General features: G+C 39.6%; 1 protein-coding gene and 1 long non-coding RNA gene across 6 annotated transcripts in view; one reads left to right on the plus strand and one right to left on the minus strand.

Moving 5' to 3' along the window:
* Nucleotides 1-2,994: 2,994 nt before the first annotated feature.
* Nucleotides 2,995-24,549, minus strand: LOC135301658 (uncharacterized). 2 transcript variants are annotated; one of them, XR_010363426.1, is made up of 5 exons: nucleotides 24,413-24,549; nucleotides 14,478-14,590; nucleotides 12,351-12,493; nucleotides 9,278-9,486; nucleotides 2,995-6,850 (listed from the first exon to the last, which is right to left on the minus strand). It is a non-coding gene; the product is annotated as an uncharacterized LOC135301658 (long non-coding RNA). The 2 variants fall into 2 exon arrangements; XR_010363425.1 differs by lacking the exons at nucleotides 12,351-12,493; nucleotides 14,478-14,590 and having other exon boundaries at nucleotides 24,413-24,545.
* Nucleotides 24,550-24,763: 214 nt separating this feature from the next.
* The window catches only part of GSAP (gamma-secretase activating protein), a 44,320-nt gene continuing 42,022 nt past the window's right edge, over nucleotides 24,764-27,061 (plus strand). For 2 of the 4 annotated variants that reach the window (XM_064421923.1, XM_064421924.1), the window contains exon 1: nucleotides 24,764-25,349. In XM_064421923.1, the coding sequence (XP_064277993.1) occupies nucleotides 24,764-25,349 (586 nt within the window). Of the gene's footprint in view, nucleotides 25,350-25,950; nucleotides 26,372-26,747; nucleotides 27,012-27,061 lie in introns of those variants that run through there. The other 2 variants (XM_064421926.1, XM_064421925.1) reach the window with 2 other exon arrangements.

Raw genomic sequence — 27,061 nt, forward strand, 5'->3', positions numbered from 1 at the left:
CTTCCCTAACCTCTGCATCTGCTTGCTGAGGATGAAGGGTAAAAGACACAAGGAGTAAATGTAATTCTGAAGGAAAATAAGGAAACACAGGAGGAAGTTTTTTGGTTAGAGTTTCACTGCTGGTAAGCAAGAGCAGTATGTCATTTCCCAGAGTGATGCTTGCTGCCTGAGAACAGCAGCAAGGAATGGCCAAAGGTTCTCTAATGTGTGGCTGTCTTTGTTCCCACCTGGAGTACTGCATCCAGTTCTGGGGTCCTCAGAACAAGAAAGACAGGACACTCACCTGGAGTGAGTCCAGAAAAGGGCCACCAAGATGGCTAGAGGGATGGAGGACCTCATACAAGAAAAGGCTGAGAGAATTTGGTTTATTCAACCTGGAGAAGAGAAGGCTTTGGGGTGATCTAATTGTGATCTTTCAGTACCTGAAGGGAGCCTACAATAAAGATGGAGAAAGACTTTTTACAAGTCCAGGTTGTGATGGGATATGGGTGAATGTATTCAAACTGAAAGACAGTATGTTTAGATTAGATATTAGAAGGAAGTTCTTTGCTATGAGGATGGTGAGATACTGGACCATGTTGCCCAGAGAAGAATTCCTGGGGCAGATCAAGATGGATGGAGTTCTGAGCATGGATGACCAAGATGGATAGAGGTCTGTCTACAGAAAAGTCCTCCTGTCCATGGCAGGGGGGTTGGAACAGGATGATCTTTAAGTTCCCTTCCAATCCAAACCATTCATAGCACTTTCCATTAACAGCTAATCAAGGCCTTGGCATTGCCACAGACTATGTGACACTGGAATAGGACTCAGAAAGCAAGTAAGCCAACTGACCTAGCCTTCAAGAAGGGCTCTTTCTTGAGAAAACAGTCCACATGATCCAATCTTGTCACCTCAGGCCCACTGGAAATGTTGGATAAGTAAATAAATAAGATGCTCAGTTTTTTTTTTCTCTCCCTGAATGTAGAACTTCCCCAGAAACTTGTGGAAGGAGAAAAGCCCAGACAAACTTGGCCATGAGACAAACCTCTTGGTTTAGGAGTCACAGTTCTGACCTGGAGACACACAAAGGGTATCCTGGACAGCAGAGGTAGAATTTAAGTGATGGCCATTAGAAGGAAGAATCACATATAGTAGAGGTGGTGCATGTTCTCACTCATGGGCAAGCTCTGAGGGGAAAGGATTTTTAGAAGTTGATGAGAAGGTGTAAATGCAAACTCTGTGACAAGGCCTGTAATGGAACTGCCCTCCAGTGCAATAGATTTTGCTCTAACTTCCACCTTGTTCCTAGTCCTCAGGTCTTCAAGGATTGCTTTTCTTCCCTCTTTAGCCTTTTGCCACCAAAAAGTTCATTAGCATATTCTTATTTTGATCATTAATGTAGGTGATGAATAGTACCATTGAATGATCCTGTGCTCATGACTAAATTTTGAGAAATTCCACTTGCAAAACAATCAAATCCAGAAAACCAAAAATACTAGCATGCAACTTCCAGTAGTTAAAACTGTTCCATTTTCATAGTACAGACTTCGGGCTTCTTAGCTTCATAGCAAACTAAAGTGGAGTATAAAATCTGTAAATATGAACTAAAATAGAAAGAGGAAGACAAGAAGGATTCAGTTGTGATAAAAGGAAATCTGCACAAAGAATGAGGGTAAAGTACAATGCAGCTGTTACATTTCAGCATCACTTATTGAAGAAAATTAATATCAAGCTCTTTTAAAATGATCTTTTTTCTTCCTTTTATTTAGCTCTTATGTACAAAAATGCAGTAATTGCTGAATAAATGCACTCTTGAAAGTGCTAAGACCTCAGCATTAATAGAACTTGCTTTCAGTATTGATTGCATGTATGTTTGCTGGTTAATTATTTAACTGTGAAACTCTTCATTGTTTTATTGTTCCTGGTTGTTCTACCAATTTATACTTCTGGCAAGCATCAATTTCTACTCATCACAGAAGAAACTCTACTTGATTAGAGTCAGAAACCATTCTATTTGGTTCTATTTTTTAAGTGCAACATGTTCTCTGTACATGGAATAAATTATATACCTGCTACATTGCCAGATGCATAGTCAGTAGGCAATCTTCTGCAAACATGGGGGGGTTTGTTGTTTTCACATCAAAATGAACCATCTCAATCAAAATGCAAAATTCACACTCATTGCCATCTGGATGGTTGTAAACACAAAGTCCCCAGACAGTATTGTCCAGAAACTTTGTGTTTACAAATTGAGAATGGCTCTCCCTCCTTTACTGATGTAACTCCAGAAACAAAACTAGCAAGATAAAAATCACCATGAGGTATTATAGCATATACTAAACGTTTTCAAAGCATTTGTGTCAAAGAATTTAACAGGATGTAAATTATTAATATCAAGGAAACAATGGCATAAGCACATGGGCAGAGCAACAAAGATAAAAGTTGTGCCTTTCATTACAGAGAGCATCAAGCAGATTGAAGGTATGCATGATGGAGAACACACCTGAGTATTTCTAATTTACAACAACAATAATCACAGGCAATGTACAAAAATAATGAGGCAAATTTCTTCCACTAATGTATTTTGAAGTTACAGCCCTGTGAAAGACATACTGCCTGGACATTAGTATTTTTTACAAATTAGTATGGTGTCAGTGTGTTGGAAGGGTATATCTGCTAAGCAGCCGGGAAGTCTCCCAGAACAAGACACATAATTGGCAAATATTTAATAGATCAAATCTGCTATATATACATACAGGTTGTCTTATTGGAAATACCTGCAGAATCCATTAGCTACTCATTGGATTACATTATTTTTCTCCCAAACAACCAAGAACCAAGCAGCCTTTAACATAGTAAAGCACACCATTTTTGCCATAATCCATCTGGCAGTCAATGAGTAGGTAATAGAGTGTCTGAATGCTTTGAATACTAAATGCAAAACAGAGAAAGCCAAAATATTCTCAGGTCCACACACAACTGCTAAAATAGAATGCTCACAAAGTTATCAGTACTCATGTTTTAAATCTGCTTTTAATTTTAGCCTTTACTTGTATTATACAAATCCAGTCAAGTCGACAGTCACATTCTGTAAAACTGGTATAACCAAATAAACCTTTTAATACGCTCAGCAAAATTCACTATTCCTGAAAAGCCTGATCTCTGGTTAAGTGCAAATCTACATGTTGTCTGAGTACTTTTTTGGTTTTGCTTTGTTTCATTCTAAATGAAACATGAACGGTTGTCTTCTATACTGCTCACAGAAATGGAGATCCATAGGAGAGCAAACACTCAGCAGAATTTTTATTAAGAAGCTTCTCAAATGCAGTGATCCCAGCAGCACTGCTCAGCCCATGCCAGAGCATGGGGACAGCATCTTGGGGCTGTCTCCTGCATATACTTCAAAAGCAAAGATCCAGCTGCCTAATTAGGTATCCATTTAATTCACCTCCCTTAGAGACAGCCCGGAGAAGCCATTGCTAAACTTATTGCTCACTGCCTTGATACCAGTTTTTAAGCAGGTCTGCAGGGCAGACCTTCAATATCCTGAACTAATGCCCTGTACTGATTCAAACAGAAAAAACAATAATAAGCCACAGATTAGTAGATACCAGGATAAATATGGTGCAAAGAGGAAGATTCAGCATGGTTTTTCTAAAGAGAAGCTGTGCTTCACCTACCAAAGTCCTCTGACACGTCAAGAAAACATTGGCAGCACAGATCTGTTTGATACCATCTGTCTGGATTTCCAGAAGGCACTTAAAAAGTTGCCTCCCTTGAGGCTCTTGAGGAAGCTAATCAGACATGAAGAAATGTTCAGAAGATGGGAAGAAAGGAGGTTAAGTATTAGTTGCCTCTCACAGTAGAAAGAGATCACACATGGCCTCCCACATGGCTTTGTGCTGAAGTCTGCATTGCTCAACACAGATCACAAGGGATCAGAAAACAGTGTCAAAAAGGGATGAAAATATTTGCTGATGGCACTGAATTAGTCAGTGATAGAGACTATGGCTGATTGCAGACTCACATAAGAACTTCCTAGTATGTAATGACTAGGCAACAAAAATTCACTGCAGAGGAATGTAAAATGAGGACAAACATTGCTAGAAATCACCACAAAAGGAATCAAGAACATAAAATATTATTTTTCTGTTGTATAAATACATTACATATCCACATCTTCAGCAGTGTTTATAGTTATGTGTCCATCTGAAGACAGATATAGAGTCCTGTAAAAGATACAGATAAGTGCAACAAGTATGACTAAAGTTATGGAGTGATTACAGGATGAAGAACAATAAAATAATTAAGGTGTTTTTTTTGCAAAAAAGAAATCATATACTAGAGAACAGTAAAATCAGGAGTGGCCTGAATAAGGTGAGTAGGAAATAATTGTTTCTTTCAGCTCAAAATCTGGAAGATATCAAATGAAGCCAGAATATGCCAGTCTCCAGGCAAACAAAAGGATGTGTGCCTTTACTCATCACATTATCAACCAAGAGAACTTTTGTGCCAGGACACTGAGGATGCTAAAAATGGACCTGAATTCAAAATAAGGTTTTGATAAATTCATGGAACAAAAGGACACCTAGGACTATTCAATACAAACCTACATCAAATAGTTTAGGAAGTCACAGAATTACTGATCAGCAGACACTCAAAAGGTATTTTGGGGAGGGCTTCTAGAAGGCCCTTACAACCTTCTCAGGAAACTTACTTGGTAGTCACTGTTGGAAAGGAAACAAGGCAGAGAGCTGGAGGAAACTGCTCTTACCCATATGCAATTATTCAAGTTAGAATTGGAGTTATGCACTGTCAGTTTTGAGTCACTGTACACAGAAGTAATCTGTGCCTCACCTGCAGAATGAAACTGGAATTTCTGGGCTATGCCATCAAACTGTGCACATATAGATGTGCTTCTTGGAGAAACACCAAGCCTGCTCTACACATGGAGCCACCATCTCCAATGTGTTCTGAATGTCCAGGGTTTCTGAAGAGAGGCGTTTCTATGCCACGCCTCTCTTCACAACTGCACATGCTCACTGTCATTGCACAATTGTCAGATTTCCCAGGAAAAGGGTTGCTGCATATCTGAAAATCTTAGATAAATATACAGTTTCTCTATATTGTGCCAGACCATTTCTAAGTGAGAAATAATTTCTGTTCATGAGAAAACAGAAGGATGGTAATCCTGGAGTGAATGTGGCTTCTCTGTCTTGAACCACAGTTTTTATATCTTTCACTAGTTCTTGTTTTCATTGCCTGCAAATGAGAGGCCTCTTTGTCTCTGCTTGGTGGTGGCATCTAAAGGTTTGCTAGACAGTTACATTTCTTTACCCTCACCATTTTTGTTGTCACACTTCACAGTCCTATAATGTGTTCACGAGAACATCCTCAAATTTCCTTTTGCCAAAGTGATCTTCCTGGTCCATACTGCACTGAGGCTCTTGGGTGCACAGGTGTGGTTTCATAGTGAAGTAAACCAAGATAGGGTCTTCACCATGTTCATTTGCCTTAGTGTTTGCTTTGCTGTTTCAACATAGTTTTCTAAATCCATTGACCTTCAAATAATACAGGCTGCAAGTGCATCTATGAGACGTCCATACCTTTCAATATCTGAAATTCCTGGGATATTTCATGTCTTCTGCTATATGAAACAATTTTATCATAAATGTTGCCATTTAATGCTATCCTGTTGTTATTGATTGCCTTGCTGACTAATTATTTAGCTGAATTTCACTAATAAAACTGGTGCAATAGTTGCTGCAAGCATGTCCTGGTCACCTCTGTGTTTAAACAATTCCATTGCCAAATGCTTTCAGTCTCTGCCTCAGAAATTAGCACAAGTTTACTGTAAGTTTATCCTTAATATTCTCTGTACAATGAAAAAAATTTTTTTTCTTCTGTTTCTGCTTTGTGTTGAATTTTTTTTTTCAATTATTCTTGCATGTTTTTGGTCAGCACAATATCAGTATGAGTTCTTTGGGATTTTTCTCAAATCTCCACATTTTCCTCAAAATAACTGTTTCCTTTTCTTCTGGGACTAGTTCACTTCCTGCAGACAATTCTGCTTTTATTTTAAATGTCTGTAAGAATTGATTAAGTTTTCTATCAGCTATCCAGATGACTTTTTGGTTTTTTAAAGCATTATATTACTTCCCTTTGTATCTGAGGGATTATTTGTAGATTACAGTTAGTGTATTGTGCTATGCCCTGGTCCTACATCTCATACTCTGAAACAAAGTGAGACCTGTTTGACAAAAAAGTAATGTAAGCCTCCAGTTTTACATTCAATTACAAGCTATATTTTCCATCTTTTTTCCTCACAGAGAAACGTTTTCTCACAGAAAATCTGGCAGCAAGGATACCAAACCTTCCTTAAGAATATTTTCCAGGAATCATTTATACAATTTACCTCTCCAAATCTTGGTTTTCCTTGCTGTCCTATCATTGTGTCTCACTTCAAAGCTCTTGTAGACACATTATGATTCTCACGTGTCTCACAAATAAATATGGAAAGTTTTCTTACTGTTACTAGTGTGACTTTCACCTGGGGGTTAGGAGGGCTGGTGCTTTGGCTGTTTCTGAAAGAACACAGATAAACTTTCTGACATCTAATGACAATGTAAAATAATTCCTTCTCTGCTTGAGCATGAATTTGCTCCCCCAGTTAAGCATTCTCCATTTGCTCCATTCCTGCCACAAGGCTGTTCCAAGGGCTGCTGGTGAAGGAGCTCAGAAACCTGTTTCACACATGTTAATGAATTATCAGACTTTCCAGCTCACACTCTGCTTTCAGTAGCCAGCTCAGCAGAAGCAGTCAATCACCAAAAAGCTGGAGCCTTCATTGATTTCAGCTGCTTGGCTTTTCTAAAGGGAAATATACATGGATATAGATATTTATTATCGATTCCTCTCACTCTATCTCCTAAAAGCTTAAGCAATTAATCAATAATGAACAGCCTCCTTTATATTTTACAGTCACATTTTAAGCTGAAAAATAGCCTGAATGACAACATGTGTTGATTGCAGACATCCCCAGTAGCAGCTGCAATCCAGTTTCTGTGGGAGGTTCTTCTGCAGCCAACACCAGGAGAGGGGACAGTGTGGGAGCAGGTGTTTGTGGCTCTGTGTCCTGTACAGGAGATCAGCCCTTGTCCCACCAGCCCTGTGAGGAGGAATGGGCATAGCCAGCATGATCCACCACCAGAAAAGGGGTACAGGGAATTACTGATGGTGCTGCTGGAGTGTTGCTGGCCCTCGCTTTGGGTGTTGTTTATTTAGAGCATACTGAGAGCTGCTGAATTTGGAATCTCCTCTTTTTGGCACAGCCACAAGAAGTGCAGGCTTAGGACTTAAGCTTAAGAACATTAATGTTAGGGGATTCTGATATGCACTTTTATTCTGTCATTACCAATAATTTGCAAAGGCAGGAACAAAATCAATCTCATAAATAACATAATCCGTCTTGGCAGAAAATGCCTATAGAGGAATTAACATTTTAAAATACTTCCAGCTTCCACTGGAAAACTGTGAAGCATCAGTCTCAAAAGTAAAGGGTTTTTAAATAGTTTTCTGGAGGTCAGGTAATTTTTTTACACATTATTACCTCATAATTTAGTTGGATGCAGATTATGGCCTAAGAACATCAAATACTTGATCTTCTCACTCCTTTTGTTGACATTTTTGTGCACATTGCTCATCATACACTACTCTAATGCAAACTTATTCCTTCTGACCTAACAGTGATCTCAATTGTTTTTCTCAGAAGAACCTACCTTTTAGCAATGTTTATGACAAAATATTTTCAATTGGTTTTGTTGCTACCTTTTGATTTTATTATTCACAATGGGTTATGGTTGGTGATTACTAAATGCATCTTTCTACTCACTAAGGCTTTAATTTCTACTAAAATTGAATAAAATAAGCTTCATGACTCAAGCTTTAAAAAGCCAGATGTTTTTAAAAAATCTTTCAACATTTTAAAACAACTGTTTATTAGACAGATGAAGAGAACATTTTAAAGTTAATTTTGCTATCAGGACAAATAGTTCAACAAAACTGGAATTTTTCCAACAACACCAGTTGAAATAGGATAAAATCATAAGGGTTAGAAATTGAGTGTAAAAAGTATAGGTCGGATGAATGAACCTGAGATATTAAATGTGCATCCAACTGCAAGCAACATACCCTTTCTGACATTAAAACCCTTCCCCATTTCCTTTTCCCCTCAAATGCAACGTGGGCAGTTTATAGGTAATGGTGTCTGACCATAATGGTAGGTTAAAGATTACTCAGTAATAGTCACTAAAAGGCTTAACATTAAAAATTTTACTGGTTTTACACATTTTTTTGTTTTTCTTTTTTTTTTCTTTTTTTTTCTTTTTTTTGCTGGTAATTTGTGTTCACAGAGGTCAAAGAGTGAATTCCAATGGACTTTTTGAGTTTCTTTCCAAAATTTCAGTGAAAAAAGTATTACAACATTTTTTGATCACGGCAGGTCAGGTCACAGTCCAGCTGGATCCACGCCCCTCTTTAACCTATCTCTAAAGTGGCCAGTAGTGGATGTTGAGTGAATGAATGCAAAAGATGAGACAGATCCACAGCCAGGTCATCCACAGGCACTGACACTTTGCTGCTAAGGACATCCTTAGCTGGAGTTTATACACTGACATCCTGTGCCACAGCTATAAACGGTATCTGAGTGTTGCAGCTCCTTGACATGATACATTTCAAGTCCAAAACATTCTATGGGATCTAGTTCTACTTCATTAATTATAATGTTTCCTGGAGAAGTACATCACTTTGCTCATTTTAAATCTGTTGTCCAACAGGATTTAATTTGATTCCTCCTAAATGCTTGTATTAGCAGAAAATGATGGCTAACACCCATTGTATTAACAAGTTCAGAGTACTCTCTCAAATCCCTCCTTAAATTTTCTTCTGCAAGCCAGTCAGACCAAAACTATTTTGAGTTTCTTCCTACAGAATCTATTCTATCTGCTCAATGTTTGAAATTTTCAGCTGTCACCTTTAAACTGGACTAGCCTGAATAATTCATTACCATTCCCAAACTAACCTCTACATATCCAAGATTGTTTATGGCCAGTTAATTGAGTAGTGTCCATCTCAGTAGAGATACTTTCAGAGACTCTATAACATCCTTCATTGTGAAGACAAGAACTCTGAAGAGAACTTTTTCTTTCATTAGATGATACATCCATTTATTTCAAATACTTTGGTGAGTGACTTCAGATTTAAAAAAACCTGAAAAAATCAGTAAATCAGTATACTTACTATAAACACTGGGTGACCCTTGTCCATTGACCTCTAGCATCTCCAGTAGCTTTGTGAAACAGCACATCAGGTATAGAGGTTTGGCTGATTTTATTCCAGCATATCAATCTGAATGCAGTATTTACTTTTTTGTATTCTTTTGTATAGTTTCCACCAACATATTCATATGGACTTTCTTCTTGTATGCCCTTTCTGTTTTAGAACAGCATCTGTAAGGAAAACATATTTTCATTTTTTGTACTCTATGCACAACAAGCCAAAGGAACTTTAATAAAAAAATAATACAACACCTTTGCAGAACTTCAAGGGCAGGTTTAACTGTAGAGAGAGGCTTGAAGGCCTTTTGGAAGTAATTCAAAGCCCACTGAGTCTTTTTGCAGGTCCAAAGATTTCCAGTGCATTTAGATGACTTGGTCACTGTGTGTTTGATGCAAAGAAAAATTTGCAGCCAAAGCTCTGCTGTAAAAAAGGCTTCTGACTGGTTGTAAAGTTCCCCATGAGGCTGATGCTGTTCTGGAGACTTCCAAGACTTCCTGCTGACTTCAGTGAGCACAGAACAAAGCTACACCATCCCACTGCTGCTTTAGGAAGCAAAGCCCATTTCAAGCAGAAGGAATTCTTCCATGGAGAAGAATCCTATGCCATGTTTTGGGAGAACAAATCTCAAAGTCTGTCCTCTGGAAAACTTTCATCTGAAGTAACAGCTTAAAGGAATTCTGCACTAGACAGTAAGTGTCTAATTATTAAAAATGCTGCGTCAAGGTAAGGAAAGAAAAAGTTGGTCTGGCATTTTATTGAATTTTTTTCATTTGTAAAATATGTAAATGAGCAGTGAGAAAAATGTCAGTACTGATATTTTATCTACTCTTCCTCCTTTTCTTACATATTTTACATTTTCCAAATAACTCCTTATCAGCTCATTTTTGAAAAAATGCGCTTTATGTCTATTTTCCCAATGCTTTGATGCAAAACTTCCATGCATGCACCACAACTTGCACATTGAAAGCCAATTTACAATGCAAAATTTCATGTTAATTTATATATGCAATTCAAATTTCCAGAACAATGGCACATACATTAAAAAATACTGCATTTTGAAAATATAATCTTAGGTAGGCAATAGATTGCTATTGCATCTACAAAAGAATATCAAAAAACAGTGAAACACATCTACAAGTCACAGCAAAAAACACATTAGCACTCTAAGCAGTAGTTTGTTTACATTAAAATTAGCTCTGAGAAGGTTTACTGGGAAACCAAGTACTTATATTTTCCATTAGAGTACTGAGTGCAAGATGTAGAGTTACTTCCATTTTTGTGTGGCTCTTGTTCTTCTAAGCCATGTGGAAATACCCATACATTGAATTTTCTGTAAAAGTCCAAATGAATTTCAACTGAAGACTTAGAGTTACATGAAACCAATAAATAAGACTGTGATGGCTGCATGCCTTTAGGGAAGCAATCATTAGTTTACACTCAGGAATATGGTGGTGGATCTCACCAGGGATGTCTGCAGCTACAGAAAGGCTCAGGGACAGCAAAATTTCCAAGCCTGTACTTCACACTTGGCCCAGTCACTTCTCATTTAATACCAGAGGATGATTTAACTAACTGGATAAATAGGAAGTGCTATAAAGGTGCTACTGTCATCTAAAAATGACCTAAAGAAAAGTAAAAATATTCATACTTTGGAGGCCTCTGGTATCTCTGCAATTTAGATAAGATAGTGCAGCACCAGTTCTGCAGCCCAGATGTCACATTAGAGATTTTTCTGTAACCATGAGCTAAAAAAAAATCCTTTTTGTTAATGAGTCCTGAAATTTTGGACAGTTGGTAGCCCAGATTTTGAATTTGTTGGTAGGCCCCAAAAATGCTTCTTTAAATGCCACAGATCCACTGTACAGTCTGTTTATGTGATAGTCCTGTTTCAAAGCATGAGGGGGGGACAGAATAAAAGAGACCTGCTGAAATGTACTTGTTACTTGGGGTTAATTTTGATTTGCTGAGTTGTTCTTGACCTTTTACTATCCCAGACTTTTTACTACCCCCATTTACCATATCTGCACTAAGATCCCTCTGCACAGCCATGAGTAAGAGCAGGATGACCACAGCCACTCTGTAGAACCAAGTCAACAGCTTAAATTGTGATCAAATGTTGGTTACTCGGGCAAATGCTTTTTTAAATTTTCAGCTAGGGAAACTAATATTTATCATTTATACAGCATTCCACATATCTGAAATACTGAAAACATTTTAAATTGATTAATCCTGTCTGTCATACACATTGAGGTCAAGCTCGCTTTTATGGGCAGCAGTATTACTCAGGATTAACTCAGCAGAATTCAGCTTCTTCAGCATTACATGATAATCTAATTTGGCTTTTAGTAATTACAAATATTTTAAAGAGGTTAAAACATTGAATGAAATGTTGTCCTGATCTGCAAAGCTATTGCTGTGGTCTACAGGATTCCACAGTTTTAGGCAATGGCAGGATCTGCTCATTTTGAGGTTACGCTTGTGTAAGGGATAAAATTTATGCCTGAGACAAATTCACTGAACACAGGTTTTTGCCAACACCACATGCTCTTGCCACATCTGCACTACAAGAACAAAAATTCGGAGCAAGGCAAAAGGTTACTGAATCTCCACCTGACTAGACCAGTGCAAATACAGGCCAAAGGGAGGGTTTCTCTTACTGCTACGGAAGAGTGGCAGGCTGGCACACAGAAAGGACAGTGAGCACACACCACTAACTAGGTCCAATACAGCAAATCCTCACCTTCCAGTATTAATGCACTTTATCATATTGGATATATATTTAAATAACTGTAGGTTAAAAAAAAAAAAGTAATAGCCTTCTTAAAAAAAGAGCAGATAGTTAATTCCTACTCATGGTCACAAGAGGAAAACCAAGAAATAACTAGGTTATTTTATATCTTGGGCGATTTAGAATAGACATTAGGAATATGCTTTCCAACCTAAAGGATTGTTAAATACCAAAATAGGTTAGCTTGAAGGCAATGAACTAGAAAGGCTTTAGGAAATGGGAAGCTGTAAGATCACTTAAGCATACTTGCATTGAGGATGGTCTAGGATACAGCTGATCAGCTCAGTGTAGGGGATGAAGCACCAATCTCCTGAATTCCCATACAGCTTCTCAGTACCATGATCCCATAGGGGTACAGCTGCCCTTAGCCTGGCACAATATAAACAATCCTGAAAGCAAATGACCAACCTGAAACAATTGTACAGCTGACTACATTAAAGAGAAAGGAAATGTCCTCACAATTTTTTTACTACTCTTTATCTGAAAGTTATGTATTATATTGGGTCAGACAAGAAAACAAACATCATATTCTGATGCAATCCAGTCCTGTCTGTTTTGCCCACATCACTGTTTCTTTTTCTCTATCTTGATTACAGATCAGAGTAGTCCAGGCTTAAAATTGTAGTTGTCAGAACAAGAGGTCACTTGCAATTTCCAGAAATGTGGCTTATGCCCTCAGAATTTTCTCTGGCATGGTTTCATTGAAAATGAAACATATTCCATATCACCCTGTCTTTGCAAAACTTTAAAAGAGCTGACAAAGTGGGACAGAATGGCCAAAGGGTTTCTGTTTGGTTTTTTTTTTACTTCATAAACATTAGAACAATACATTCCTGGTTTGGCCACTTTTATGGCTGCCTGCCTGCACTTCTGGTAAAGAAATAGTTTAAATGAACCAAACTGTAAACTGATGCCCTATTGCAGTCATGGTGACTGCATCCCCCCATTAGAGAGGGCAAAACATTTTGATTTGCCTTGGAACTAAACTCTTCACTTCTGTAACTCCTTTGATCTGTGTAAACCTGACTTTTGCTTTCTTTAGTTTTTCAAATTGCAGCTCGAGTTTTCTCATGCATTTTTTAATGGTAAAAATTACATTTGTGTAAAAACACAAACCCTGATCTGAACAGAGTCTTGGTCACCTAATACTGTAAAACTAGAAACTGAAAGCTGAAATGACACATTCAAGCATATATAGTCATTCTAATTCATATTAGAGGAAACAAAACAAAAAAATAATGGGATAGAATTCACTAATTTTTTCCCTTAAATACCAATCTTATTCCCACAGTAAGATTACTAGCTAGTAAGTCTAGCTAGTGTCTAGAAAGCTAATTTTCAAATGTGCACCAATACTTTGCTCATAAGTATAATCTGTAAAGATGCACGTGGAATACAGACATTAAAAATATTACATCAAATTCTGGTCCAAACCAAATTATGTTCCTATTTTCTATCAGTAAATCCCCAACACAGGTCAAAAGGCACAACCAGCACACAACAGAATAAAAGCTGAGCACTGAAAAAAACCTTTACTGTATCAACAACACTGAAGCAGGAATAAAAAATACTAGCATTAAAAAAACAGTAGAAAGTAGGCTACATTTATTCTCTAAATAGGGAAAAAAAAGTCCATAGTATTTGTGGTTCTCAAATGCTTCAGAAGATTGCAGAGTATTTAGTGGAAATCTTTCAAAATTGCCAACTAAACTGATGGACATCTTGTTTGTACATGTTACATTACCAAAATTGGGCATTGCTATATTTAAATGAGATTTTGTGGAAGCTTTTCAGGTCTTACCAGTTTCAGACTAAACCAAACAGTGGTTCATTGAAATTGAAACATTTTCCAGTCAGTCTGGCCTAAAGACAAGCCTTAAGTGACTTTAATTCTGGAATTGTTTCAATTAAAAAAAAGAAAGTTTAAAGATGCTATGCTACTTATGCTAATTTGTTTTTGCTACACAGAATTTTTTCCCAGCTTTTATATTTATTAGTTACATTTCCACGATTTTAATATCTGCCTCTAATTCTTTTTTCATTTATTTTGTATTCTAGATGGGTTGTGAGAGGTGTAGTCCAGGTGGGAAAGGCTGCATTACAGTGTTCAGAAAGCATGCTATAAAATGTAATTCTTAGTAGCATCAGCTATATCTTCATGGGCTAACAGCAGCTGATACAAGAATCTAGCCTCTGGGACAGTCTGACAACAATAAGCCAGTTAAAATACAACAAGATTCTCTCTTCTGTTTTTATAGATTTATATACATATAACCAAAAAAAAACTTACTGTGGTCTTCACACACCCTAAACATACCTACTTCTTCCTGTTCAAAGATAGTCCATTTTAAGCAAAAATGATATATGCCTTACATGAGCACAGCTGTCCTAAAATCTGCAGCTTTATCTTTCAGGTCAAGCAGTAATTCCTGTGTTTTCCTGCTTCTGTGACCTTTATACATCCATGTAGGCCAATCCCAAAAAACCTGTAAGAAAAAAACCACAAGTTTCCCCACTTCATGAACACAATTCACCCTCACAGACAATTAAACCTGATCTAGTTCACTAGCAGGCCCAGCTTGTGGCTGTAATCATTTTGCTGTTTGAGTTAACTATTTCTACCCATTCCTTGTTTTGTACTACTTTGTATTTGTAGTTACAAAGCACCTTGGGGTGGTGGGCAGACAGACCACTCTTGCCCATCTTCTTCTACTCAATAAATAGTTGCACAAGTTTGGGTTCTTAGGTAACTCTCTAGAAGACTTGGATGTTTTTATTATTAGTCTTGTTTTTAAACTCTGTATCCCCCACTGGAGAAGACCAAGCCTTCCACCACCCACTCATCCTCTTCAGTCATGGGAAACTGGGATGACTCTTACTTCCCTGTTTGAAGGAATCACATACTTTCTTCAAATTTTGTGTATCCAGGACTCCTAAATGAACTTATGGCCTTTCACCTGAAAGGACCAGTCTGCCCTGATCAAACTGCTCTTCCAGGAACAGCAGCATATTTCAAAACACTCAGCTTCTCCTGGTAGTGACAGCTCCTTGGGAAAGGGTGGTGAGAGGGCAGTCATTACAGTAGGATTGCAGGCCTGAGCAAATTGAAAGCTGGTCTTAGGGTGTTTGCAGTCCCCTGAAACAAATGTACTTGCACTGGCCATTTGAAAGTGAAAACTGTACTGTGCATGCCTGGTGAGCCCATCAGATGTGCTGGAGAAGTGGTGGCTTTATAGACTGGCACAGCTGAAAATGAAGCACTGAGAGGAGGTTACAAATTACTGCTCTGTGCTTTCCACAGTTTAGGAGAGGTGACGTCTTGGGGATCCCATCTTCAGATAAAAAGACACAGGATAAAAGGCTGAAATAAATTACTCATGATCATTAGCTTCTTAGTCATGGGAGAACTACAAAAAGCACCTACAACTGGTTAGATTTGCATGTTGTGCACTCACCCTGTGTCCTCAGTGAGTTTCTCAGTGGAAGGAACAGAGCCTGATCAGCGAGCTGGAAATGCAGCTCTGCAGGATGCTGCCTGCCCTCCTCAGTGACTCTGATGATTACTTCATTAGATTGTTTAATGGAGCAAATTTTCTACCTCCACCTAGATTTTAAGCAAGATTGCTCTTTTTCTAACTTTTCATACATTTACCAACTTCAAACCTTTCCAGAAATGACAAAAAGCAGAGCAGCAGCAGGCGGTATTACTTTCAACTGACTTCACTGCCTTTAGTTCAGGCAATCTGAGTTGTCCTGATATTTAAAGTGACCTATGAAGTTGATCTTTACATTCAGAACCAAAAATATTATTTCAGGATTTTGAGAAAAAGAGATATGTACCAGTAATTAAAAGGTAGAATAAAAAATAAGATTGTGGTAATAAAAAAAAAGTGAGGGTGTTTACAGTAAAATATCAAGGTGTTCTAAGGTACCTAAATAATTGTAACCTCACTTCAGAGAGAAGTCACACAACAGTCAGACAATTAGAATTAAGGTATTTGGTGCACTTAGCTTTTAAGTAATTAAAACTGGTTTTTAAAGATGTATTTACATTTTTATGTAATTTTTTCCCAGCCTGAGAATACCACTCAAGGCTATTATTCATGGAGTTTGTAAAACCAAACTTTGTAGAAACATTCATTCTGCACAGTAAGGGACATACAACTCATTAGCTAACCTCATTAGGCTCCCAGTCCACAAAGCAGCATAGAGTATCTAATCTGAGGTTCTTAAGAAATTTAGAGCATGAAAACTAAGGAAGCTTCTTGTTCCCATAACTAAGAGCCACAGTCCCACTGTTAGTGTGCCCAGCACCACCCTGCACATTTCCCTACCCACAGTCCCCACTAGGAATGTGTGAACATGTAAAACCTACTGCAGCTGCAAGGCACTGCTGTTTTCCATGGCCACTCTCCTCCTGCTGGGCAAGGAGCAGGTGAGAAAATGGTTTGGCAAGTAGCAAACACAGAATCAATCTGCATCAGAAGGGACCTTAAAGATCATCTGGTCCAACCCTCTGCCATGGTCAGGACATCTTTTCCTGCCATGGGCAGGGAGATTGTGCAAAGTCCCATCCAAACCTGAACATTTCCTGGGATGGGGTGTCTAGAACTTCACCTGGGCAATCTGTTCCTGTGTCTCACCCACCCCTCACCATAAAACGTTTCTTCCTTATAAGCAATCTAATCTACTCCCTCACTGTTTAAAAGCATTGCCCTTTCTCCTATCACCACAGGCCTCAGTAAAAAGCAATCCTCCATCTTTCATGTAAGCCACTTTTAAGTAAAGAAAGGTCACAGTAACATCTTCCTGGAATCCTCTCTTCTCCAGGCTGGCCAACTCCAACTCTCTGAGCCTGTCCTCAATAAGAGAGGTGCTCCAGCCCTCTGAACATTTTTGTGACCCTCTTCTGACACCCTCCAACAGGTCTACTTCTTTCCTGGGGAGAAGACGCCGGACCTGGATGCAGAACTCCAGGTGGGGTCTCATGAGAACAAAGAAAGAGGGGCAGAATCCCCTCCCTCTCCCTGCTCCACATTGCTTTGGATGCAGCCCAGGACCCAACTGGCTTTCTCGGCAGAGAGAGCACATTGCCAGGTCACGTCCAGCTCTCATCCCCCAGCATCCCCAGTCCTTCTCATCAGGGCTGTTCTCAATCCCTTCATCCACCAGCCTGTACTGATACTGGGGATTGTCCCAGTCCAGGTGGAGGACCTTGCTCTTGGCCTTGTTGAACCTCATGGGTTCATCTCGATCTCCTAAGTCTTCTGAAGGATGTTGCCAAGTACAAACTGTTTCTGCAGCAATTTACCTGTCCCCACCAGTCTGCTGTCCTGGACAGCTGCTTCCTGCCCTAGGGCCAAAGCTAAAAGCAATGTGTGAGCTACAGCTGATAATTAACATTAGATGGCTTTTGTGCCTGTGAAAAGCAAACCACCCTTTTACATGCCTTCAAAAAGATACTTATGGAAAATAAAGCATAAAATGGAAATTAGAAGGTCTAGGTGAGAATTTGACAAGCAAATAGTCATTGACATAAGAAAAATTAAAGGGAACTTTATTACAATATTAAAGATGCAAATTATGGATCAATGGCACTCCCAAGAAAATAAAAACAACAATTACAAAGAATAAAGCCTCTGTAGGTCTATTCAAACACAAGCCTCAGAAAAACACAAAGAAGTTTAATAAGGATTTTTAGAAGTAGGGCATATATTTTACATTAAAGGATATTAAATACACTCCTCACCTTGGAATAAGGAAAATGTGATAAATGTATATAAAATACTGAGTGAATAATTAATTTTTAAAATTAATTTTTCTTAACTTAAAAACTACAGTACACCACACAAAATTATCAGGCAGGTGAATTAAATAGACAGATGTACTCTTTTCCATTTATTACATCATTAAACGAGTTATCATAGGAATTTTTGGCTGCCAAAAAAATAAATTAGTATACTCAAGATTGTCTTGGTTCCTTAATTTTATAATCTGGAAGAGTTGCAAAAGAAGGAAAAAAAACTTTTATGTTTTTATATATGCTTGCTCTCAGCATCTATTACTGGCTACTCTCAGAGGCGAGATGTTATTTGGATGGACCTTTGATCTGACTGGTTTAGTTAGTCTGAAGTTTTATGCAAAACAAATAATCACCCCTGTTTAGCTTTTTTTTCCCCAGCAGAGAACATTGATTATAATAATATTATTCTTTTTACAAAAATACAAAAACAACAGAAGGATTACAGAGGAAATAACACAGATGTTAGAAACTGATAAATTTAAAATGAAACATAGGTAGGGTACCTCCAATACTGTAAGAATGAGAAAGTTCATGGGCTAACATAAAAACCTCATTAAAATCATCTAACTATCTAATAGTACTTTAAGTCAGTAACATGCATATACATCCACAATAATATGGCTAAAAAAGATTTCTAGGATTATAAAATAAGGATATTTATCACTAGGTCAAGTGGTTGATACAGTCTCTAATGACAGACTTATGGAAGGCCTAACCATGATCATGATAGGCCAAACACCTCTGCCCATGAAAAGGAAAACCACACTCCTGAGTGTCCTGACAAAATGGGAAAATACATTAATTCTGGGTTTTAAAGTTGGTTTTTGAAAGGCCCTCCTCAGATGTTCAGGAAAAGCTACAAGCTTGATCTAGAGCATGGAAAGCAGCTTCTCTGAAGAAAAATTTAAAAGATGAATTGTGATTGACTTAGGAAAGAGCACAGAAGAGTAAATGTGCTATAGGAAAGATGGAGCAGGACTTTGAAATTAATTCAAAGCAATTAAATGATGGAAGTTTCTTAAATAATTCTCTTACTTTTCTCTTACTTCTCATGTACCCTGTAATTAGACTGTAATAAAAAAGATTATTGAGCCTAAAACTTAAAAAGGAATTAAACATTTCTATGGATTTTGAGAATATGTATAGTTTTAATTAATCTAAATACCCTAGAATATTAAATGTTACACTTTGAGGATAAATCAGTCTCTATCAGAGATCAGAATAAAACCTAACATTGAAGACAGGTGCACAGTATCATTATTTGACAACCACAGGGCTGCTTGCACCTGTCTCAGAAGCATTTGGAACTGACCATATCTGAAGGTACAACAATGCATCCATATGCAATTTTAAGTAAATTTTTGGTTTCTGTACTCCTGCTGTGATGAGAACAATTAATAGTGCTGTGGGAAGAGGTGGAATCAAGCCCAGTTGCAGCATTGCTCAGTTTTGGACTGATGTCATTTATAGTGGAATGAGGAGACAATGGCCCAAAATGGGAGAAAGAGGAAGAGGAAAGCAAAAGGTGCCTTTTAGTTAGAACCCAGGACAGACTGGGCTATAAAAAAAAAAAATCAGCACTAGTTAGAAGGGTTTTTAGAAAAAGACACAAAAATACAGAAATACGATTGTCATTGTCATACTGTGCTAGTGTAATCACCTAACACTGCAATAATATTCTACTTAAACACAGTTGTATCTTCCTGAGAAAAAAATCAAGTACTTTTAGTAATAATTCTTATGATTGAGCTATCTAGTGACTACTTTCTTCTAAAAATACATGTACCATCTTCCAAAATGAGAATTTAATGCTTTCATTTTTAGCTGTACACACATAATGTAATAACACTCAGTTTATTGTTGCAGTACTGAATGCAGAAGTTAGCTGCATATTTCCCTTATTTTTGTACTTATAACATTGTAAAAATAATACATGCATATCAGGAATTGATTCTGTGGCATTTTACCATGTACCACTGAGCTGGGAACCAAGCCTGCAAAATCATACTCATGGGAATACGTTCCCCAAGTCAGGTCAGCAAATAAAAGCTCCTCACATGAGTAAGGCTACAAGAATAGACTACAGGAGGTCAAGGTCAGTGGTGAGTTTTGGCTGAGTCAGGGTTGGAGGATAAGGCCCTTATGAATCCTATAAATAGTTCATTGTTAAAAGAGGTCAGACCTAATTCTGGAAGTATTTTGAAAGAAGAAACTACTGCGTGACTGATGACGTACACTTACCCAGGCCCCTCGGCTTATTAATGTGACATTTGTTTGGAACCAACACATAATAAATAAAAGATATTTTTAGGATGTGCCAGGGAAATGTATTCAGATTTTTACAGAATAATTTGAGTATATTAGAAGTGTTGCACAGTGTCAAAGAAATGGTTGTTAGAGCATACAAATAAGGTATTAAAAAGCAGTGGTTTCTACTGATCCTGATGGAACAGAAAAGCAGGCCAAGGAGGCTAAAAGCAGGTTTTACTCACCTGATTTCAATCAGCTAAAAGCTCATACCTAGACTCCTGTTACTGTAAGTCAAGGGAAGCAGGTGTCTCTACTACCATCAACCACATCCTAAGGCTGCAGTTTGGCACAAACTTACACTGATCTAAGTGAGCACCAACATCAGGAAAAGCAGTATCCCCCAGGTCTTTTGCCCAGAATGAGTGGTTTATTCCCAGTTCTGTAATTTTTGTTGACATAAGGTTTCAGTAACCTTGATAGATAGCTGACATTACTGAAACCATCCTCTTCCACCTCCTTCTTTCTTCCCTCAAGGTTACTTTTCAGTTGGATCAGTTCTCTGGTCTGGAAACTATGCCAGCAGTGGCTGGGCAATGGACCAGAGCAATGCTGGGCAAAAATGACTGCTTCTTTCAACTTGAATGTCAGAGGAAGGCATTTTGCAAAGGGTCTGAATGAGCCATGTGAGTCTAACACTTCACTGCCACCAGCACAGGGAGATCTATTCCATTCCCCTCCCTGCTGCCAGGGCCACACAACCACTGCTTCCCTTTGCAATGGCTGTGGACTTGTAAAGGCCTTCTGTGACTGGAGACACCTTCATAAGCTGGTAGAAAATTAAACCATTAAAAAAAAGTAAATAGATTTTAGTGTGTTAGCCAGTACAGCTGGATCACAGAGGTGTTAGATGGACAGGAGAGCCAGCAAACCAAGAAAGAGGCTGAGTGACCTGGGATGAGGAAAGGAGAAGAAAACAAGAAGGGAATAAAGCCTGGGTGCATCCTTTCAACAGTCATGAGCTGTTAGATCAGCTGCCCATCAAACTGCACCCTCAGGGTCCCCTTCCATATTACATTGGATATGATCTAATTGGAGGCAGACATGGGAAGGGACAGTGCCACTTTCCTCCAGGCCTTCAGCTGCACATTCCCAATAGGCAGGAGAGCAGAAGTGAGGGGACAGGGGAACCAGCATCCAGAACGAGGTAAAATGCATCTTAAATTAACTGCTAAAACCAGGTGGTATCAGTTACTCTCTAGAGTTCTTATATTTCCTCATTAACTAGGAGGGCCCTAAACAAAAAACTTCACACTAGAACCCTATTTCAAAGTGTCTGAATATCAGTGAGACAAAAATCAGACATATGTGTTCATCCTGTGCTATCCCTGTCTATAGTCTCCATTCTACAGCACTGCAACCTTACATTTTGAAGGAATGAATTAGTGCTAAATATTTCTTTCATGTTACAATAAAAATGGTAATGGAAAGACATCTAAAAAGTGTAAGAAATTCAAATTGATTTGCTGATATATACATTATTATACCAATTCCCAAGAGAATTGCAACTCTGTTGCAAAGTATTGACACTGTCCTCTTGCAATTCAAAATGCAGTCAAAACTGAAACATCACAAAGGAAAAATCACCATGTTTCTAAACCCTACTGATGAATCCCAATCAGGCTGGAGCTGAAGAATAAACACAGAGCCAAGAGCTCCTCCAACAGCTGTTGAGACAGTGTGTGCTCACAGGGCTTTCATCAGCACTAGCAGGGGTTAGTCTCTGGAAAGAACAAAGGAGCCTCAGAGCCTGGGCCATGGAGGGAGAAGCAGCGGAAACAAAAATGTCACTTGGATGACAGTCAGAGACTTCCCTAAGTCCCATTCTCTTCCCCTCCCTCACTTTGAGGAACACCTTAACTGTTTCAGGAGCCTCGTTCACTCATGTTACTGGCTTGAGCATGTTACTGACTTCAATGAAGCCATTAAAAAAAAAAGTGCTGTTCAACACGAGCATGAATAGCAAGATGATTTTTTCATTAGCAGTTGAAAGACTATTTCCTATGATGAATTATTAAACAAAGCATACAAAAGCACCTCCATGAAGCACTGGCTTCCACAACAGATGCTGACTGATTTCAGTGAAATAACTAAGATCTGTGTTGATATTCAGTGATTAAAGAGACTAAAAAAAAAGTAATCTCACACACTGAAATAAAGGTATTTTATTCTCCTAACTCTGAATTGCACACTTCACTACTAAAATATTGATTTCAAATTGCATCTTATTGTGCCAAAAGGATTTAGTAAATATATTAAGCACCAACTTCAGGAAGAAAAATTATGTATATTTTTTGTGTTTGACTGGATGAAAACATTCAAGGAAACAAATGTCTAGACATGATGACAATAAACCCTCTATTACTGGAACGGCGGGAAAAGAGGCTGCCCTCAGTAAGCAGTACTTCCCAAAAAAGTCACGAACTGTTTGCCAGGCTGTCATGTGCTCAAATAATTATTTCAGATATTCATTCTTCATAAGAAGTCCTATGTATAATTTCCCAAAGTGGAACACATCGATGGTTTATGGATTTGTGGTTTTGTCCATGAACAAAGCTGTGTTCTGTTGAGAGCTGAAAGGTGCCTTACACCATCCCTGCCATGTCAGGCTGCAATGCCTCATCAGACCCACACTTGTGTCATGGTAAAATATTCTAATTCTTGTAAAAAGGGATTATAGGGACACAGGAAGTTAGCACAAAAATTCTTATTAGCAATAAAATAATGATGATGATGGTTACAATACAATCAGTAGGGCCATTACTGCTCTCTAATGATTTCCCTGTGGTTAAGACTCAATATCCAGATAAAAATTCAAGGGAGATCCTCCTGTTACTAAGGCGGGAACAGATTTCTGAATTAAAAATAAAATAGAGAAATTTAATTTGTCTCTTTTTTAAAGGGAGCTTTAGTTTCACATCCCACTCCTGGAAGTTGCTCCATTGGGATCAGCTCCTGTGCCTGCACAGCTTCAGACTGGAGCTAAAAACCAAAATTAAGTGAGTCAGATAATCAGAAAAGGAAACTGAGTATAATTGAAAGTAAAATTCATAATTTGGTTTTATGATGCAAGCAAAAGTGACAAATGGGTTATAACATTAATTTAATCTGACAGAGATAAGAAAATGGGTTGTTTCTTTAAACCAAGAGCTTCTTTCTCCATCTAGCAAAAATATATCAAAATATATCAGGCTCTGTCTTAATTCAAACACTGCCGAAGGGTTTTTTTAGATGCTTATGTCTTTTTCATCAACTGTTTAATTTTATGCACCAGGTTAATGTGGCCTAATACTCTATACTGAGTTATTAGTTGAAGAATTCTTCAGAGTTCTTCAACTAATGAGTCAGCTTTGTGCTTTCTGAGGAATGTGTTGTGCTTCTAGGAAGTCAGTTCGGAGCTCTGGGCCTCTGATGTGCATAGCCAGGCTGAAGGTTCAAGGAATGCAGAGTTTACATAATAAACATGAACTCTAGATCTGGGTACAGGAGACTTTCGCCATATGAAAATCTCCCCTTTTGCACACACTTGCAGAATCAGTCATTTCATTGGCTTTGTTGCCCTCCCTTGCTTGCCTCTCCAGTTATGTAATTTCCAGTTGTGTCATTCTCATGGTCATGAAGTAGCCCCCTCTTTTATCTCAAAAAAATGCATCCATTCAGGACCTCTTGTCTGTTTTCTACTTTCACGTCTGAAATAAATACTCCAGCCATATTTTCAAGCTTTATTTCACAACAGTGAAAATATAAGCTGAAATTCTTGCACAACCACTTGATCTAAGGAGCTTTAAGAAAAATGCTGAACACAAAACTTCTGGTAAAATTGTAAAAGTTGGCAATATGGAGATTGAGAAGTAGAACATGTTTGCTTTGCATTTTGATTATCAACCTGCCTTTCATTCATACTTTGCAGACATAGCTGATTCTGATCTGGCCTAATTAGAGTTCCAGATCTCAGTAGTGATGGGAAAAAACTTGGTACAGGGATTAGCTCTTAGAACAGGCTCACAGCCCCTCTCTGCTTTTATGCCACCTCTAGCTGGCTCATATCAGCCAGCACATTTCAGAAGGGAAACGGTAATTAGGCAAGCTAAAGATAGCCATGGAGTAGCACCTTATCAGTGCTACAAATATTTTCAACAGCTAAAATAACCCCAAGCAAACAAACCACAACCTCCCCTAAGATTACATGAAGTTTTACCTCCTTTGCAGATGAAATGCACAAACAGGCCAGGCCTAGTCTGAGGACATCCCAAGCTTTTGCCAGCAGTCTACAGACAGAGGCTCCATCTATTCAACAAGCAATTTCAGATTGAACAGTCTCAGAAAACAGGGATGCTACTTGAAGTTCTGGAAAACAACTAATGCTTCCTGAGGGATCACGAGCAGGGCAACTCATCATGGGGCCGCCTGGTTTGTGAACACCAAGTGACTGAAGCTCAACTCCAGCCCTCCCTGACAGGCTGCTGTCTGAGGCACCTGGAGTCACTCCGAGGTGAAGCTTCCTAAAGGATCGCTCCTTCTTCTCTCTGGGGACCAGTAACAGGAGGGAATGGCCTGGAGCTGTGCCAGAGGAAGTGTAGGTTGGGTATTAGGAAAACGTTCTTCACACAGAAGATGGAGAGACAGTGGAACAGGCTCTCCTGGGAAGCGGTCACAGCACCAAGAAGCGTTTGGACAACCCTCTCAAGCACGTGGTGTGATTCTTGAGGCTGACCTGCTCCGGGCCAGGAGCTGGACTCTTTTCATGTTTGTGTGTCCCTTCCATCACAGACTATTTTGTGATTCTGTGATTCTTCCAGCCGGCCTGAGGAGGAGCCTGCGCGCCTGCTCCACGGGGAAAACGAGAGCCCTCGAGTCCGGCGGGCCCCGGCAGGGAGGCGGCCTGCCGCGGAGGCTCGGAGGCGCTGTGCGGCCGCGGCGTGAGGAAGCGGAAGGGCCGGCGGCGCCGGGAGCGGGCCGGGAGCCGCCGGAACCCCCGAGGGCCGTGCCCCCCCTCAGGGGGCGGGCTGAGGGCAGCCGAGCCGGAGCGGCGGCGGGCAGGGCCGGGGCTATGCTGCTGCGCCTGGCGCCCGAGTTCCAGCTGCGGAGGGACGTGCTGCCCTGGCTGGCGGAGCGGGGCTGCGCCGCGGCTCTAGGTAACGCTCCGGGAGGCCGAGGAGAGCCCCATCCCTCCGGCCGGCCGTCCCTCCCTCTCTCCGGCCGCCTCCGTGCCCTCCCTCCCGCGGAGGCCGGGCTGCGGCGAGGCCCCCGGGTGCGGGTCCCCGAGAGACCCCCGGGCAGGGGCGCAGCGGGAGCTCCGGCCGCGGGGGCCCGGGGATGGCGGCGGGGGAGCGGCCCCCGGGCCCCCCTCGGCCGGGGCTCGAGGGGAGCGACCCTCGGGAGCCGGGGGACTCGAGGCGGCCAAGTTCGCTGTCCTCAAGGAATTTCTAACAAGCCGAAAACACTTCTACACTTCTGCTACACTCCACAGCTTGTTTCTTCTTCCTGCTTCTTCGCACGTTTGGGGCTTTCTCTTTTTCTTCTCCTCTCCTCTCTCACCCCCCCCCCCCCCGCCCCACCAAAAAAAAAAGAAATAAAAAGTGTTAGCATTACTCTCTCTCCCACGCTACTCCCCTTTCTGGGAGGAAAAGCCCCACAGCCTGAGCGCTTCGGTGTGCCTGGCAAACGCGTGCTGGTTTAAAATTAGATGCGGCGTCAGCTGTCACAGCACCGCGCGATCGCCGGGCAGCGAGCGCCCGCGGTAGTGGTTGGAAAAAAGTGACCTCCCGTATTCTTGGCACTGTGGCTTTTTGCTTGTTATTCATCCGCACAGCAGCTGGCTCAGTTCTGCTTTTCAGAAACTGATGAAAACCTTGTTGTAATGAAATTGTAATGCAGTAAAAGTTGTTGCTTCAGTAGAAATACCATCAATATGCAAGTGTGATGAACTTGAAACGCCTTCACTTGCTTTTACTTACAATACTTAACTTGCTTGCTGCGTTGAGAGGCTGTTATCAAATAAGCTCAGAAGATTTTGTTTGGTGACAAACCAGAAAGTATCAGCTTGGAGAAGAAGATAATTGTTTAGCAAGCCATCATTAAAAAAAATCTGAAAAAGTACTTCACATTTTCTATGTTTACAGAACAATTATTGAAAGGTATCCTGAAGGGATCTGAGGTAAAACTCTGAAATTCTCCATGTATAATTGATTAATCTATGGATTTTTCAGTTCACCAGTGAACTTGTTAATGGCAAAAGGGTCACAAAAAGGCACTGACTTGTGTTTGGGAAGGAGGAAATTATATTAAGTCTTCTGAAATATAATGAATTCTTCATTCAGTAATGTCCCTGGTAACACAGAAACATAAGAATCTAGTTTGGAGGGTGCATCTGATCAAATACCAGCACTGCTGTATTGTGCTTTAACTTATCTGTGTGTAGTTACTTCTTCCCCCTCATGCAATTCTGTCATATTAAGAATGTGAAGGTGGGAGGTAGGGATTTGAAAAGATTAATTTAAACATCAAAGAAATATCTAATCACAGAAAGCAAGTAATTTTTAGGAGTCATGGTACTTTGTGTCAGTATTTTCAGATGTTACTCATTCATATTTATTATTTTCTTTCCTAAGGACTTGAAAGCACTTGATAGCATGTGAGAACTGCTAATTGCATGAGAGCTGGGAGTAGCTGTGATGATAGGAAGGGAGTGGCAGGCAAAGTGAACCAGCCTTGTTCTCTTTATTCCACTTAAATTGGTATGAGCTGCATAGAATGGTCTTCAGGAAATCAAACTCTGCATTCTCCTGATTGTGTTGGTAAAAGCTCTGTGCTGGGCAGGCAGGCTGGGTTGGGTCTTTTGCAGCCC

This window comes from Passer domesticus, chromosome 5 (assembly GCF_036417665.1).
Source record: "Passer domesticus isolate bPasDom1 chromosome 5, bPasDom1.hap1, whole genome shotgun sequence".
Classification (NCBI taxonomy): domain Eukaryota; kingdom Metazoa; phylum Chordata; class Aves; order Passeriformes; family Passeridae; genus Passer; species Passer domesticus.